At 47.1% G+C, this 14,811-nt stretch overlaps 1 protein-coding gene across 3 annotated transcripts in view; it reads left to right on the top strand.

The window, feature by feature from the left end:
• The window catches only part of PRDM11 (PR/SET domain 11), a 48,554-nt gene extending 33,983 nt beyond the window's left edge, over positions 1-14,571 (top strand). For 2 of the 3 annotated variants that reach the window (XM_053944968.1, XM_053944967.1), the window contains exons 6-8: positions 549-736; positions 3,854-4,504; positions 5,344-14,571. In XM_053944968.1, coding sequence (XP_053800943.1) covers positions 549-736; positions 3,854-4,504; positions 5,344-7,508 — 3,004 coding nt within the window. In that variant the 3' untranslated portion in view covers positions 7,509-14,571. The remainder of the gene's footprint in view (positions 1-548; positions 737-3,853; positions 4,505-5,343) is intronic. The other variant, XM_053944970.1, reaches the window with a different exon arrangement.
• The last annotated feature ends 240 nt before the right edge of the window (positions 14,572-14,811 follow it).

Here is a 14,811-nt window from a genome sequence, read left to right as displayed (position 1 = left end):
TGTCTTTGGACAACCAGCACATACTCCCATGGCCATTAGTTATCCATATTTCTGTCTTCAGAATCTCAGTTCTGCTTGCCTGAGAGGACAGAAGGAAGCAAATCTGTTACCAACTGAAAAAGGAAGGCAGTGTTTTCGGGAAACAGGCAGAGGAACCCTGCCATATTCCAGATACTCCTGAGAACAAGGGAGGGAGCCCTGGGATGTGAAGTGATGGTGGGAGTCCGGAAGTCCTTGTTTCCATCACTAGGCAAAGATATTTCTGACTGGGAGAGTCTATCACCCTTGCTGGCAGACATCCCTTCAGACTGGATGTGCGCTTGTGTCATCCCTTCCTTAGCAAGAAGCATCCCCACTGGCTTAGTGTTCCCTGGGTGTCCATGCTCGTTTGCACACCATTGCTTATAACTCCATGCTTCCCAGCCTGGCTGTGTTGATGTCTCTCTCTGAAGGTCATTTCTGGCTTCTTCATGGTTGTCATTCTGATGCAAAGGGGGCCACGGGAGAGAAGTTTGTGCTTCACACCTGCCTTGTCCCCTTGCCCTCAGATACGTCATCATCTCCCGGGAGGAGAGGGAGCAGAACTTGATGGCCTTTCAGCACAGCGAGAGGATTTACTTCCGTGCCTGCCGTGACATCCACCCTGGGGAGAAGCTGCGGGTCTGGTACAGTGAGGATTACATGAAGCGGTTGCACAGTATGTCCCAGGAAACCATGAACAGAAATTTCATAAGTGGTAAGTCCCTTCCCTTTCCGTCCTCTCTCCTGATCCCCTCAGGCTGCCCCTCAGTTGGGCCAAGTGTGGTGGGTGAAGTAGGTTTTGCACAGGCTGTGTGAGGAGAGCTGCATTTCTAGAAGCAGAGCACCTCCAGGTGACAGCCCCCAGCTCTGCCTGGTATAGATGGATGGGTGTACAAGAAGAATAAGATATCCACAGTCATGGAGATCATGAAAGAAAGATTTGTGCTGTGATGTGTCACGTCATGTGTTTTGTTGTGCCATGCTGTGTGTGTGTGTGGGCTGCAAGGGCTTGATGCAATGCCCAGGGATCACAGAGCACCCCTGTCACAAGACTTTCTGGCCCGAAGATTGCCAAGGTGATGGTCCTACAAGACAGCATTAAGTTTTTCCTCTGAACATGCTGCTCTCTATGGCTCCTCTGAGCAGTCTGTTTGAGGGGAGCTCTGGCTGGTTTTGTGTCCATATGAATGAGATTTCCTTGGTGTGTTTGTCCATTTTCCTCGTTTAATTTATCTCCTCTTTCTTCAGAAAGATAATTTGGGATCAGCGCGACATCAGCTCCTTAGTCTCACAACCTTAGAATGTGTATACAACGTACAGGAGGCTTTGTACTTGTCAGACTGATTCTTCCTTGGATAAAAATTGTTATCTTGTCTAAAGAGTAGCAATGTTGAAACAAACCCAGCAGTCCTTTGGGCCCACATATTGTCAACAGTATAGGAAGCTTTAGAGGAAAGCAAAAATTCTTAATGCATCTGTTCTTCTGTACAATGCTGATACCTGAAGTTAATTAGGAGCATTTCTTTCCAGGCTAGATGCAGAATGGCAGGGCCTCAGAGGGGCAGCCACACTAAATATAATTTGTAATTAACATTCCTGAGTATATTATTACACAGCTGCTGTTGCTGCCTTGACTTGGTAAAAGGTGTCTCCTCTTCAGTCATGGGATGGACAAGAAAAGCTGTCCTGAAAAGGCTGGTTATCTCTATCACCTTAGGGTTGTTATGCACTTGCTGTGTTACATCTTGGTGGCTGTACTTGGGCAATTCCCACTTCTGAATTAACATTGGTATGAATTTGCTTTTTTATGTTAATGAACACCAGTGAGTGATTAGGTACAAGCTGCAGTGATTTTGCTGCGGTAACATGCACACATCAGTCATCCAGATGGCTTAGTGCTTTCTGAAAGTACAGCAAGAGACAGTCTGTGCCCTTGGAGCAGCTGCTCTACAGGCGCACCAAGGCTATGAGCTATTGCCCTGCCATGCAGACATGCCTTTAGTCCTGGATTGTCATGGTGTCATGGTTTGTGGGAGCTGAAACCGTAACTCACAGCCTGCTCTGTGCTATGGGTGTGGTGAAGATATGCCTCAGGACTCTCCAGAACCTGCCACAACCTAATGCACCCTCAGGTAGAGACTCTTGTGGCTACAGAGACCATTCCAGAAACCCCCTGACATTTGGTGAGCGCATCCTGCTGCAAGCTGGGCTCAGCCTGCCTTCACAAAAGGGGCACGGAGATGTTGTTAAAACGGAGCATCACCTGGGCCATTGCTAGACTTGAGAGAGACATTGAAGCTTCCTTCAACTGGGAGGGCACTGGGAAGTGGTCAGGAAGCAGCACACAAATCTGCTGAGTCACTTTCTATTTAAAAGATTTCAAATCCCTGCAGATGAGTCTGTCAAATGAAGTGAAGTGGCGCACTTTACGAACTCACAGAAAAATAACATGGTTCCTGGGTTTTGTTTCTGCTAATGGTTTCTGACCGGCCTCATCATTGGAGTTGAGACTAATAATATGAGGGATCGTCTTGTGATTTCTAGCTTTTCCATAGGGCTGAAGCACTTGGCTGGTTGGGGGAAAAAATCACCAAGAAAGAAGAACCTAAATCACTACCTCTAATTCACTACGTCTCACAGTAGTTGCTATGGTCCATAACAGGGGAAATACTAAGAGAGAGAGTGAAAGCTTTGTCTATAGAAATTCTCATCAATGTGAAAATGAGATCTGTTGTTATGGATTCACTAAAGAAGTGGCTGAGTTTCCCAGCCAGCATCCAAACCCAGTGCAAAATCCCATCCATTCAGGCCAGCCCTTTTTACAGTGCCTTACTCTAACTGTTTCAAGTCTTGCATCTTTTCTGCATTCTTAGCATTGCTCTCCTTAGAGAGGGAATGGTAGCTTTTGCTCCGTAACTCTTATGAAAGCATGAATACACTTTAAGCAAACAAAACCAAAAATCAGCATAAAGCAGCGTCTTGTTTGGGAAGCCATCAATGCTTGAAGTTATTTACAAGATAGAAGAGTGATGGAAATTGAGCCAAACCTATCGTCTTTTGAATTTCCAGGTAAGGAAATCTGGCTATTCCCTTTATTTTAAGCAATTAATAATTTATATGAGGTTGCTTTTGATATTTTTTTTTCAATTAATGAATGGTCATGCTCTCAGACTCCACCAGGACAAGCTAGATGTCCCATCCTTGGAGGGCATTCACCTGTTGTAGCTCAGTTGACAATGTGTACCTTAGGTTTTAAGTGTGCAAGTTGTTTTTACTCCTTTACCTTTGCATTTCTGGAGCAGCCTCCAAACTGAACAAGAGTAAAGGGGCTTGCAAACTTTGTGCCATGGCATGCACAGACACTGGGGTTGTCATGAAATGGTGTAAATCTCTTGCTGCACTGCTGTAAGCTTGATACCTTTTACCAAGTCAAAACAGGCACAGGACTTCCAGCTAGCCAAAATAGCATTTAGGCTCTGGGTATAGTTTCTATCATGATCAGTCATTCACCTCATAGTCCTCTTCCAACGCAGGTTGGTTATACCTTTAGGTTAAACAAGCTGCCTGTAGTTTCTCTTCTCTTTGAAGTGTGTGGGTTCTACTCTGCTGTGGTTACCCAGGACTGTCTCTGTTTTTACAGACATGCCCATTAGCGGGGCTTCTCCTCTTGCAAGCCTCAGTTTCCACTGAGTTGTGTCAGTTCCCTGGCTTGTAACATAATATGCAGACCTGCAGGGATTCAGTCTGCCTTTTTCTTTTTTGTTTGAGTTTTAGATTGAGGGATGTTGCTCGGTTCCCAGTGATAATCCCCACCCCTCGTTTTCCATTCTAGGAGACAAAATGTTACAGAATGAAAAGTCAGAAAAGAATGTAGAAAATCAAGAGGATGCAAGGGGAGCACTCCAGTTCACTACCTTAAAGCAGGGGAAGAGCCCCTACAAGCGCAGCTGTGATGAGGGGGAATCCCACCCCCAAACAAAGAAAAAAAAAATCGACCTCATCTTCAAAGATGTCCTGGAGGCTTCTTTGGAGTCTGCCAAGTTTGAAGAGAACCAGTTAGCAACAAGTACACCACTTTCCCTCAGAAGAGCATCTAAATACCAGGCTGAAGACATCTTTGAGCAGTGTGGCAGTGCCATGCAGCACAGCTCCCTGAGCCTCAGCAGAAACCAGAGTGAGAGCGAATGGAGGGTCCCTCACAGTTCCTCTTTCATCTCAGCCAAAGAGCTGAGCATCCTTGAAGATGAGGAAGAAGAGCCCCTGTCACTTAAAGCAGACAGCCCAACTGAGCTGTCACTGGCCTCTGCACAAGGCAACTCCCATGAAATCCCTACCACATCCTTCTGCCCCAACTGCATCCGGCTGAAGAAAAAAATCCGGGAGCTGCAGGCTGAATTAGACATGCTGAGATCTGGGAAGTTACCCGAGGCACCCGTGTTACCGCCCCAGGTACCCGAGCTCCAAGAGTTCTCAGATCCCACAGGTAAGCCTTGCCGAGTTAGAGCATTCTCCAAACCCTGCCTAAGGAGAGTAGTGAGATGCCTGTGTGCTGTGTACCCATCTAAAGCATTTTGCTCTGAGTATTCAGGTGAATCTGTGGTTCCATGGAAGGTTCTTTGTCAGGTTTTGTGACTGAGTGGGCCAGGAGCTGATGCTGTGGGTACAGTGGAAAACACTGTTTGGGAAAGACTCTGTATGACAATTTGCTCTATTTGTTGCCATTGTAATTGATAATGCACTGCCAATAAAAAAGACATTCCATTGCAGACAGTTTGTTTGCTGTATTTTTGATGCATTCTCTTTCAGCGGAAGACCTTCCACAATGCCTCACATGCCACCAAGAAAGTATGAATGAGTCTGTGGTAATGCTGAAATGTTCTCTCTTTGTGTATGAAATTATGTCCTGCTGTATCCCTTGTTGGAAATCTCTCTCTGTTTCCTCCACTGCCTTAACACAACCATGTGTCCCTTTCTGAAGATACATTTCATTTCCTCCAGGAACATGCTGTCAAGCAGCCAGGAGCATTCAGTAAAAGGAATATTTGGGTCACACAGTGTATTGTTCAAGTGGCCAGGATGTATTGTCCTTTTTTGCTGTTCATTGTGGCATGTTGGAGACAAAGTTCTTATGCAGAAATATTGATTTCTTTTCCCTTCAAAGTCATGATTCAAATTCTATCCATAATGTTTTGTGGGCAGGAGGAGAGAGGTTGTGGCCAGCTCTTTGGGCAATGCTCTTACTGTCACCAGTAGGATGCTTCTCTAGCTCAGCAACTTTGTAAATACCATATTTTTTTCCTTTTCTTTATTTTCTTGTTACAGCTTCAGAAAGCATCATCTCAGTTCCCACCATCATGGAGGACGATGACCAAGAGGTGGATTCTGCTGATGAATCAGTTTCCAATGACATGATTGCTGCTACAGATGAGCCTTCTAAGATGTCTTCTGCCACAGGCCGGAGGATACGGCGGTTCAAACAAGAGTGGCTTAAAAAGTTTTGGTTTCTGCGCTACTCCCCGACACTGAATGAGATGTGGTGCCATGTCTGTAGGCAGTACACAGTGCAATCTTCTCGGACTTCAGCCTTCATCATTGGCTCTAAGCAGTTCAAGATACACACGATAAAGCTTCACAGCCAGAGCAACCTCCACAAGAAGTGCCTGCAGCTTTACAAGCTCAGGATGCACCCAGAGAAGACAGAAGAGATGTGCCGAAATATGACCCTGCTCTTCAATACAGCCTACCACCTGGCCCTGGAGGGCAGGCCCTACTATGACTTTCGGCCTCTGGCAGAACTACTGAGAAAGTGTGAACTCAAGGTGGTGGATCAGTACATGAATGAAGGAGACTGCCAGATCTTAATTCACCATATCGCCCGGGCTCTCCGAGAGGACCTGGTTGAGCGCATCCGGCAGTCTCCCTTCCTCAGCATCATTCTGGATGGGCAGAGTGACGACTTGCTTGCAGATACAGTTGCGGTCTATGTGCAGTACACAAGCAGCGATGGGCCTCCAGCAACTGAATTCCTGTCTCTTCAGGAACTCGGCTTTTCTACAACAGACAGTTACCTTCAAGCATTAGACCGGGCTTTTTCCAGCCTGGGAATACGACTGCAGGATGAGAAGCCAACTATCGGCTTGGGAGTTGATGGTGCTAACATTACCGCCAGCCTGAGAGCCAACTTGTTCATGACAATCAGAAAGACCTTGCCCTGGCTTCTCTGCCTTCCCTTTATGGTGCATAGGCCCCACTTGGAAATTTTGGATGCCATTAGCGGGAAGGAACTACCATGTCTGGAGGAGCTAGAAAACAATTTGAAGCAACTGCTCAGTTTCTATCGTTATTCTCCCCGACTCATGTGTGAGTTAAGGGTCACTGCTGCCACTCTGTGTGAGGAGACCGAATTCCTGGGGGACATTCGAGCAGTGAAGTGGATCATTGGGGAGCAGAACGTGCTCAATGCTCTCATCAAGGATTACCTTGAGGTTGTGGCCCATCTCAAAGATGTCAGTGGCCAGACCCAAAGGGCAGATGCGTCTGCCATTGCCTTGGCTCTCCTGCAGTTCCTGATGGACTACCAGTCGATTAAACTCATCTACTTCCTGCTGGATGTGATTGCTGTGCTTTCACGCCTTGCCTACGTCTTCCAAGGGGAGTATCTTCTTGTGTCACAGGTGGACGATAAAATAGAGGAGGCCATCCAGGAGATCAGCCGGCTAGCAGACTCCCCTGGGGAGTACTTGCAGGAATTTGAGGAAAACTTCCGTGAAAGCTTTAATGGCATTGCGGTGAAAAATCTGCGGGTGGCTGAAGCCAAATTCCAGTCAATCAGAGAAAAGATCTGCCAGAAGACCCAGGTGATCCTAGCCCAAAGGTTTGATTCCCGCAGCCGGACATTTGTGAAGGCCTGTCAGGTATTTGACCTCGCAGCTTGGCCCAGAAGCACTGATGAGCTCATGAGCTATGGGAAGGAGGATATGGTACAAATATTTGAACACCTGGAAACAGTCCCATCATTTTCCAGAGAGGTTTGCCGAGAGGGGATGGACATCCGAGGGAGTCTGCTGATGGAGTGGCGGGAACTCAAGGTGGATTATTATACCAAAAATGGTTTTAAAGACTTGCTCAGTCACATTTGTAAATACAAACAGAGATTTCCCCTCCTAAATAAAATAGTTCAGATCCTCAAAGTCCTTCCCACCTCTTCAGCCTGCTGTGAGAAGGGGCGCAGCGCCCTGCAGAGAGTACGCAAGAACAACCGCTCTCGGCTCACGCTGGAGCAGCTCAGTGACCTGTTGACAATTGCTGTTAACGGGCCGCCCATTGCCAACTTTGATTGCAAAAGGGCACTCGATAGCTGGTTCGAGGAGAAGTCAGGCAATAGTTACGCGCTCTCGGCCGAAATGCTGAGCAGGATGTCATCTCTTGACCAGAAGCCGATGTTGCAGAGCATGGACCATGGCTCTGAATTTTACCCTGATATTTAGGAAGGAATGCCTCAGATCAGATAATTTTTTTAATCTATACTCTAAACTTTGATATATTATATAAAATATATATATTATCTATATTAAGGAAAAACCCACACTGAAAATTTAAGACGATGTGCGTCTGATAGAAGCTAAGCAGAATTTTAAGGATTGAAACAATGTTTAGACATTTACTGATGTCTCCAACCATGGCAGCTGCAATGTAGGTGGCAACATTTCATTCTTTAGAAGCATGTGCTGGGGCCATACTCTACATATTCAAACCTAACAACCTATAAGCTAGACAACGGGTCTTTGTCAGCCTCATCCTCTCAGCAGTTTCCTTTGTATGTGTGTTGTCAGTTTACTGGGTTGTTTTTTGTTTTGTTTCAATTTAGGGGTTGATTGTTTGTTTGTTTGTTTGTTTTCCCCTTGGTTTCAATCTCTGCCTCTCTTTCCATTGTTCAGCCCAGTTATTGAGCCATTTGAGCCTTTTGTTGGCAACCATCAGATTTCTGATTTCTGACAGAGCATCCCGTGTGTTTTGTTGCCCCCAGCTCCACCCAGTTCTTTTCAGTTGAGTGGAAGATTTCTTCACTCAAAAAATTACTGAGAGGAGAGAAGGGCTGGGGGCGTTATTTTGGGTTTTTATTCTGATTTAGAAACAAATGCCTCCACTAAACTGTGATGCCTCTTTCTCAGTTCTCCCTACCTTTGGGCTGTAGAGTAATACTTGGCTTTCAGCTCCTTTTATGATAACCGTAGTACCAGTCTATCATACATATGTTATAACATGATGTCATGTGCAGACTATAAAATAGCAAAATAGAGAAGGCAGGGGGAAATTTTTGCATTTATATTTTTATATTGTATGAGATAAATATATATATATATACACAACTATTCATTCAAAACCAGGGCTGCTGTGGAAGCTAGACAGCCAATGAGTCGAGAGCCACCTCTGGGCAGAGATTCAAAGGCTTAAAAAATTATATTTTAATTTACATTATTTATACCATGTCTTTATAATCCTAGATTGTTGTGGGGTTTTTGTTTTGTTTTGTTTTGTTTTGTTTTGTTTTGTTTTGTTTTGTTTGGAATGACTGAAAGAAAAACCTGCTGCGGTTTGGTGGCAGGAGCTATCAATGCAAGATTATCTTGGATTATATTCATGTGTGATGTCCTACAAAGGTTCACTTACTCTCTTGTGACCAAGGTAACATGTTCCACAGCACAGCAGACTGATGACAGCAGGAAGAAGGGATGCTCTGCTTCTTCCTGCAAAATATTTCTTCCTTTCTTGAAGGAATGCAGAGTCCAGCTGAAATGTGAATGGGGGACTTGCACCTTCCATCACAAAGAGATTGTTTTGTGGGCTTGGGGCTCTTCTTTGTTTTATTCTTTTAAAGTAAACAAGCTCCATCCACACAATATCACTTCAGGTTAGAAAAGAGGAAAAAACCCACAAAAAAACCCCAACCAACCAAAAAACCCACACAAACAAAAAAGGTGCAAAAACTCCACAGATGCTAGTGCCTTGCCCTGCTGATGTGGCATGGACAGCACCAACCTGACCAGACCATCGTGGGAGTGAGATGTGTGGTCCAAAAGGTGTCCAAGCCATCATGTTCTCGCTTCCCAGAGGGATGAGCTTTGTGCCAAGCTGTGTTGTTTGGAAACATGATGGTGGTATCAGCAACACTGAACCTTTCCTTTCTCCTGTTACCCCCCTGCCCTTGGTCTTGGTGCTAAGATATCTCTAGAACCGTTGCTGCTAGTTAATAGCTTTTCATTTATATAAATATATATATATATATATAATATTATTTTATTTTTTAAACTTTTTTGTTTGTTTTCAATGGAGATGTAGCATGTTTGGAACTGATCTCTCTCTGAGTCACTTTCACTGCCAGGGTTCACGCACTGTCTTCCCCAGGAAAACACACACTTCTACCTAGGTTTCACTCACCTCCTGCTAACCCCTTTGCCTTCAGCAGAACTTCACAGCCAGCACTGGCAGAGGTGTGTGGCCAAGTCACTATGGTTCAACTTACAGACCACACAGGAACAGCTAGGCTGGTGTTGGTCAGGGTTTTGAAAGTGTTTGCCTCTCTCCCTGTGGGACTGAGGAGGGACTGAGCCCACCCAAAGCACAAGTGGTGGCCTGTACTTGTGTCCTGACACTGCCCCTTTGCTGTAAAACAGGGCCTTTCAGTCAGATGGTCCGAGCGGAGCAGAGTGGACCCTGTGAATGTAGCAGTGAGGGCTGGTCAGCACCCTCTGTAGCACTTAACCCTTGCCTTACCTCTGACAGCACGTGCAGCCTGAGGCTGGCTCAGGCAGGAGAGGGCACCTGTGCCAGGGCCGCCCACCTGCTGCCAAACTGCCGCCAGGGGTGCAGGCGCTGGGTGCTCTTCCTTGTGGTCCTCATGGAAATGTCACATGCTAGGTCAGGGCATCACACAGTTGCAACACAAGGGCATCGATATGACACACCTAGGAAGCATGAAAAATGGCTTTATTTTCATGTTTTCCTGTATTTTCTTACAAATTATATGATCAAGTTGATCCATTCATGCAGAGGAGTGAAAATTAAACTGGAAACCCCCTGCCAGCTGTACAGCCTTGGGTGATTGTTTGCCTGACCATAAAGCAGGGACCTCTCCACACAAGGTGCTCATAGCTCTCCAGGCACGGTGAATTGGCTCTGCTCAGGGTGCTGCCACAAAGCTCTGGAGCTGTTGCCTGCCAGGGAGGTGGCAGGCTCCCTTCCTTTTTAAAACTTGAGGAGATGTAAAAAGATTAAAAAGATAGAAAAACTGTTGCTCCATTCGTTTCTGACTGGAGATGGGCAAGGTGAACATAGATATAGAATCCATAGAACTCCATAGCACTCCGTGGGTGGAGAGGAAAAATCACCTGCCTTTCTGTTTGCAGCAGCAAAAGCTCCTTGGCATAGAGGCCCATCAAAGTGCCTGGCCCACTTGGAGGGAAGGAATATTTGGGGACAGTCTCCAGACACCTTTGGAAAGAGGAATGGTCCCCCAGGGCTTGTGTTGAGTAGCCTGAGAGGCCTGTTTACAACTCCTGATCCAAGCCTCCTAACTCTTGCTACCAGGGAGGAAATGGTGAGGTAAGAGTTGCCAGAGTCCTCTTCAGAAATTACTCTTCCAATTTGTCACTCCTTCCCTTTGGTACACTTACAAATCCTGCTTTCATCAGTGACACCTTTCACCGGCAGCTTTTGCTTCTAATGGTGCAGTGAAATGTGCAGCATGTGGTGATATTCTCTGGCAGCCAGAGACACAGGCAGAACACTTGTTCCTTTAGCAAATAACCTTGCTTGCAAACAGTGATTCCCTGCCACTGGATGTTGTGGATACTCGTGATAGGAAAGGTCAGAGACCCCTTACATTGGTGATGAGGCTAGACAAGAGCTTGGTAGAGTAGCTGGCCCAGCCCAGCCCATTCCAGCTCTTCCAACACAATTCCCTGTCACCTGCACATCAGAAAATAAACCTGGCCTTTGTCCTAGGGTAATGCAGGTGCTTTGCAAGCTTTCCCTCCAGGTTTACCTGCCTATCAGATCTGTAGCTCTTAACTTTCATGGATAGTCTGTGGATGGAAACATGACTACCAGCATAGACAAGATAGGGAGGAGGGAGGAATATCAATGCAAAGCACCCTTGGCTTCCCAGGGCTCCCAAGCCTTTCCCAGAAGCAGGTGCATCTCTGTGCCCTGTTTGTCTGGGCCCAGCCTGGTGGCAGTGAGGCCAGGAGGCAGCAGCAGGCATGGGGAGGGCTTAGCAGGGTGCTGAGGGAGGCCTCCATGGCTCCAAGTTTGCCATGCATCATCGGGTTTAAACAATGCCTTTCCTGCTGTGCTGAGAGATCGAGAGGAGCTGTTTTGAATGTGTTGCTCACAGTGTCTTGAACTGGTTAGGCTGCAAAGACAGAGGATTCAGTTTTTCTTGAATGAGCTCTTTATTGTCTCCTTCCCCTGCATCTTAGCTATGGCATCTGACTGTGAATAATGCACACTTCTCCAAACCCTCGGGTTTCTATTTCTAGCCCGTGGGATTTTTGGTTGCCAGTTTCCCTTCCCCACTTCTTGCTCAGGCTCCTTGCCTCTTTTACCCTGCTGTGAAGCAGAAATCTGTGAAGCACATTTAGACATGTCCTTCTGCAGGGCTCACCCATGTCCACAGGGGGCCGGGCCCTCCAGCCGCAAGACTGACCTCAGCAGGGATAATCCTCACAAGAAACCAAAGCTCTTCCCATACCAGCAAAAGCACACGGAAGTTACGGGGGCTGTGAGGGGACACAGTGGGCAGGGTCCTCGTGTGGTGCCTGCCTTGGGTCTTGAGCCAACTGCAGCCATGTCCCCCGTACTGGTGACGCTTTTGCTGGTATGACTGTTCAGACATGATTCAGGCTTGGTCCATCTCTTTCTCACAGCACAAACTCAACCAGATGGCCTGCGGGGTCTTTGGAGTCCCCATCCTTTCTTATCTCATGAGGATTGCTGTTTGTTTGACCAGTGCCTAGACAGCTGGCTTGCAAATAAGCAGTGACAGCCTCTGCTTTTGCAGATTCCCCTTTCAGCCCTATTAAAAGAGGTCTTAAAAGCAGAGAAATGGTACGTTAATCCCCCAGCCATTGTATCCAATGCAGTAATGCCTATGCAATTCCTGTCTCCCTTGGAGACACGTATGATGTGTGTGCATGTAAGCTAGTGTATGTATACAGTACATATGCATATGGTCTATATATTGTATATACGCACATCCCAGTACATATACACACAGTACAAAAGATTAAAATCACATGCTTATATATCTATAAATGAAATCCTATATATTTATATATTTCTATGTTTTCGATAGATATAAAGATATAATATAGAGATAGACTCAACCACCCTTGTGTAAGGCTGGCCCTGTGTTCTAGCACAAGGCACGTAACACTGAAGACTTTGGACTTTGGGATGGTTTTAGCCATACACTGAGGCCTACATTTACGTGTATAGCACTCTATGGAGAGGGGCTTGGCTGTGTTTAGGGCAAGGGGCTTCCTTGCTGGCATGTTAACCAAGTGATAAATAAGGTTTGTTTAATAATGGAATGTCTTGGTAGGGGAAAATTGCTTGGGTGTCATTCTCCCAACAAAGCCTCTTGCTGAGAGCCTATGTGTTCACACTTGGACAGACACATATCCACCCTCATATGCACTTTTGTCTCTCTGCATGGTTGTGGTTGGCAGCTGCAGGCACTGGTGCTGTGGAAATGTGGCTTTTTGCAGTTCCACCTGGCATTCCTCAGCAGTCGCCGGCACACTGCCAGGGAGACACTGCACTGGCCAGCGCTCACACGGCACCAGCAAGAGCGTGGGTGCACTTGTGGGCGTCGGTCAGCGACACAGCCATGGCACTGGGATAAAGGCAGCAGGAGAGCCAAGGCAGTTTTGAGTGGAGGAAGGGTTACGGCCACACAGTTGGTGGTGGCAGGGACAGTGTATGGAGCTGGAACAGTGCAAACGAGAAGGAGCCATGAAGTCAGAACAATAGGGATGAGAGTGCGCGATCTCAGTTGGGAAGGCACACTCAGCTCTGTTGAGTGGCCGCTGGCCGCTGTTCTGCTGCAGGAGCCACTCCGCTCCCTCAGGTCTCACAGCCGCTCCTCAGCCTGTGAGCAGCCTGCCTGGCCAGGGGCCCAGGGAGGCTTTCTGGAGGAAAGGGAGTGATGTGATTGTATGGAAGACATGGTCAGTGTCTCACGTGTGCCTTTGGGCCCCAGCACACAGCGTTCGGACCTTGCCAGGCTGAAGCACCAAAGGGTGCAGCCCTCTTACCCTGCCCATGCAAAGAGACACCTGCTTTCCCATGACCAGCATTTCCATGCTGGGATGGGGGTGGATCAGTCCTCCCTGAGTATCTGCTGATGCCTGTGGGATGGGCAGCTGTCTCATCCCTCCATCCCTCCCTTCACACAGCCACTCATAGGACACTAGCCCTGCTGCATCCTGAAGCCTTGGGCTAATGCCTGAGAGAACCTGATTGGTGTCTCTGGCTGCTCTGGCAGCAGGTGGTCAGTCAGCGAGCTGCTTCCCCACAAGGGTTGGAGGGAAAGCATGGAGGTTTGCCTTTGCAGCTCTGCTCCACGCCTGGCAACCACTGCACTCCTTGCTGTTTATTTGTTGGCTTTGGTCGGGAGGAGGGTGAGTTGTAATTCTGACATCCGAATGGATCGTTACACTGGTATTGCATGTGCAAGCTGCCCCCAAGCCCTGTTGCACCTCAGTGCCCTCTCCCAGGCCTCTCTCCTCCACACAACTGGTAATCCACCTCAGCCGCCCCTGCCTGGCGGCGGCTCCCCGCTCTGCCGCAGCCCATCAGCCGCGCAGCACCGGCGGGGAGCTCTCAGCACCTGTTCCTCACAAACCTCAGAGACAGTTTTCTCGCTCCAGCCCTCTCCTTCCGAAGCCACTGACACCCTCGTAAGCCCAGCCCGCGGCCTCGCCTCCCACCCGCCCTGCTGGTGGTGCTGCCGCCCGGCGAGGGGCTCCCATGCACTGCACCTCATGTCGAATAAGCTCACTGGGCTACGCAGGGGAACCATGTCTCATATGCTGTAATGCTACAGGAGGGCTACGGAGTTTTCTGCCAGTCATGGCATCCTCATAGACTCACCTGACAGTTAGCAAAAATGCATTTCTACTTCCAGAAAATGAGGTTTTGTCTCAAACCTCTCCGTATCCACATCCAAGCACAGCCCTGCTGAACTGTTTCAAGCGATATTTCACCCACCCACTCACCCATCACACACACATATGAAATGAGAGAAAAATATCTAGACGTCTATTACTATATATGTATTAATATGTTAATATCACTCTTTTGGAGACATTAAAATGTTATTACTTTACAGACTATGCTTTATAGTACCTGTGTGAAAGGACCTAGGACACTGGATACGAATAGAGCTATGTTGATATATCATAGTATGTACACAAGAACTTTCCTTTTGTCATATAATCCTTGTAATGTAAAATGATTGTTAATAAAAAAAAAACATTTAAATTTATCAAATTGGGTTGCTAATTCTTTAAGTTGTTCTTGGAGGTTAATGTCATTTTGCCAGACGAAGGGCATCTAAGCTGATGTACTCCTGTTTCTCTCAGCCCAGGACTATAAAGAGCAGATCCAGTGCTGATTAATCCAGAAAGTTCAGTTGCAGCCCCCTGAGGTGCTGGTAGTTCTCCCTCCCGAGTAACTGGCTCCTGATATGCTGAGTGCCACTGCAGCCCCTTGAAGTTGCACCTT

This window comes from Vidua chalybeata, chromosome 6 (assembly GCF_026979565.1).
Source record: "Vidua chalybeata isolate OUT-0048 chromosome 6, bVidCha1 merged haplotype, whole genome shotgun sequence".
NCBI lineage: Eukaryota > Metazoa > Chordata > Aves > Passeriformes > Viduidae > Vidua > Vidua chalybeata.
Note: the sequence above shows the minus strand (reverse complement) of the source record. Positions and strands in the feature narration are given on the sequence as shown.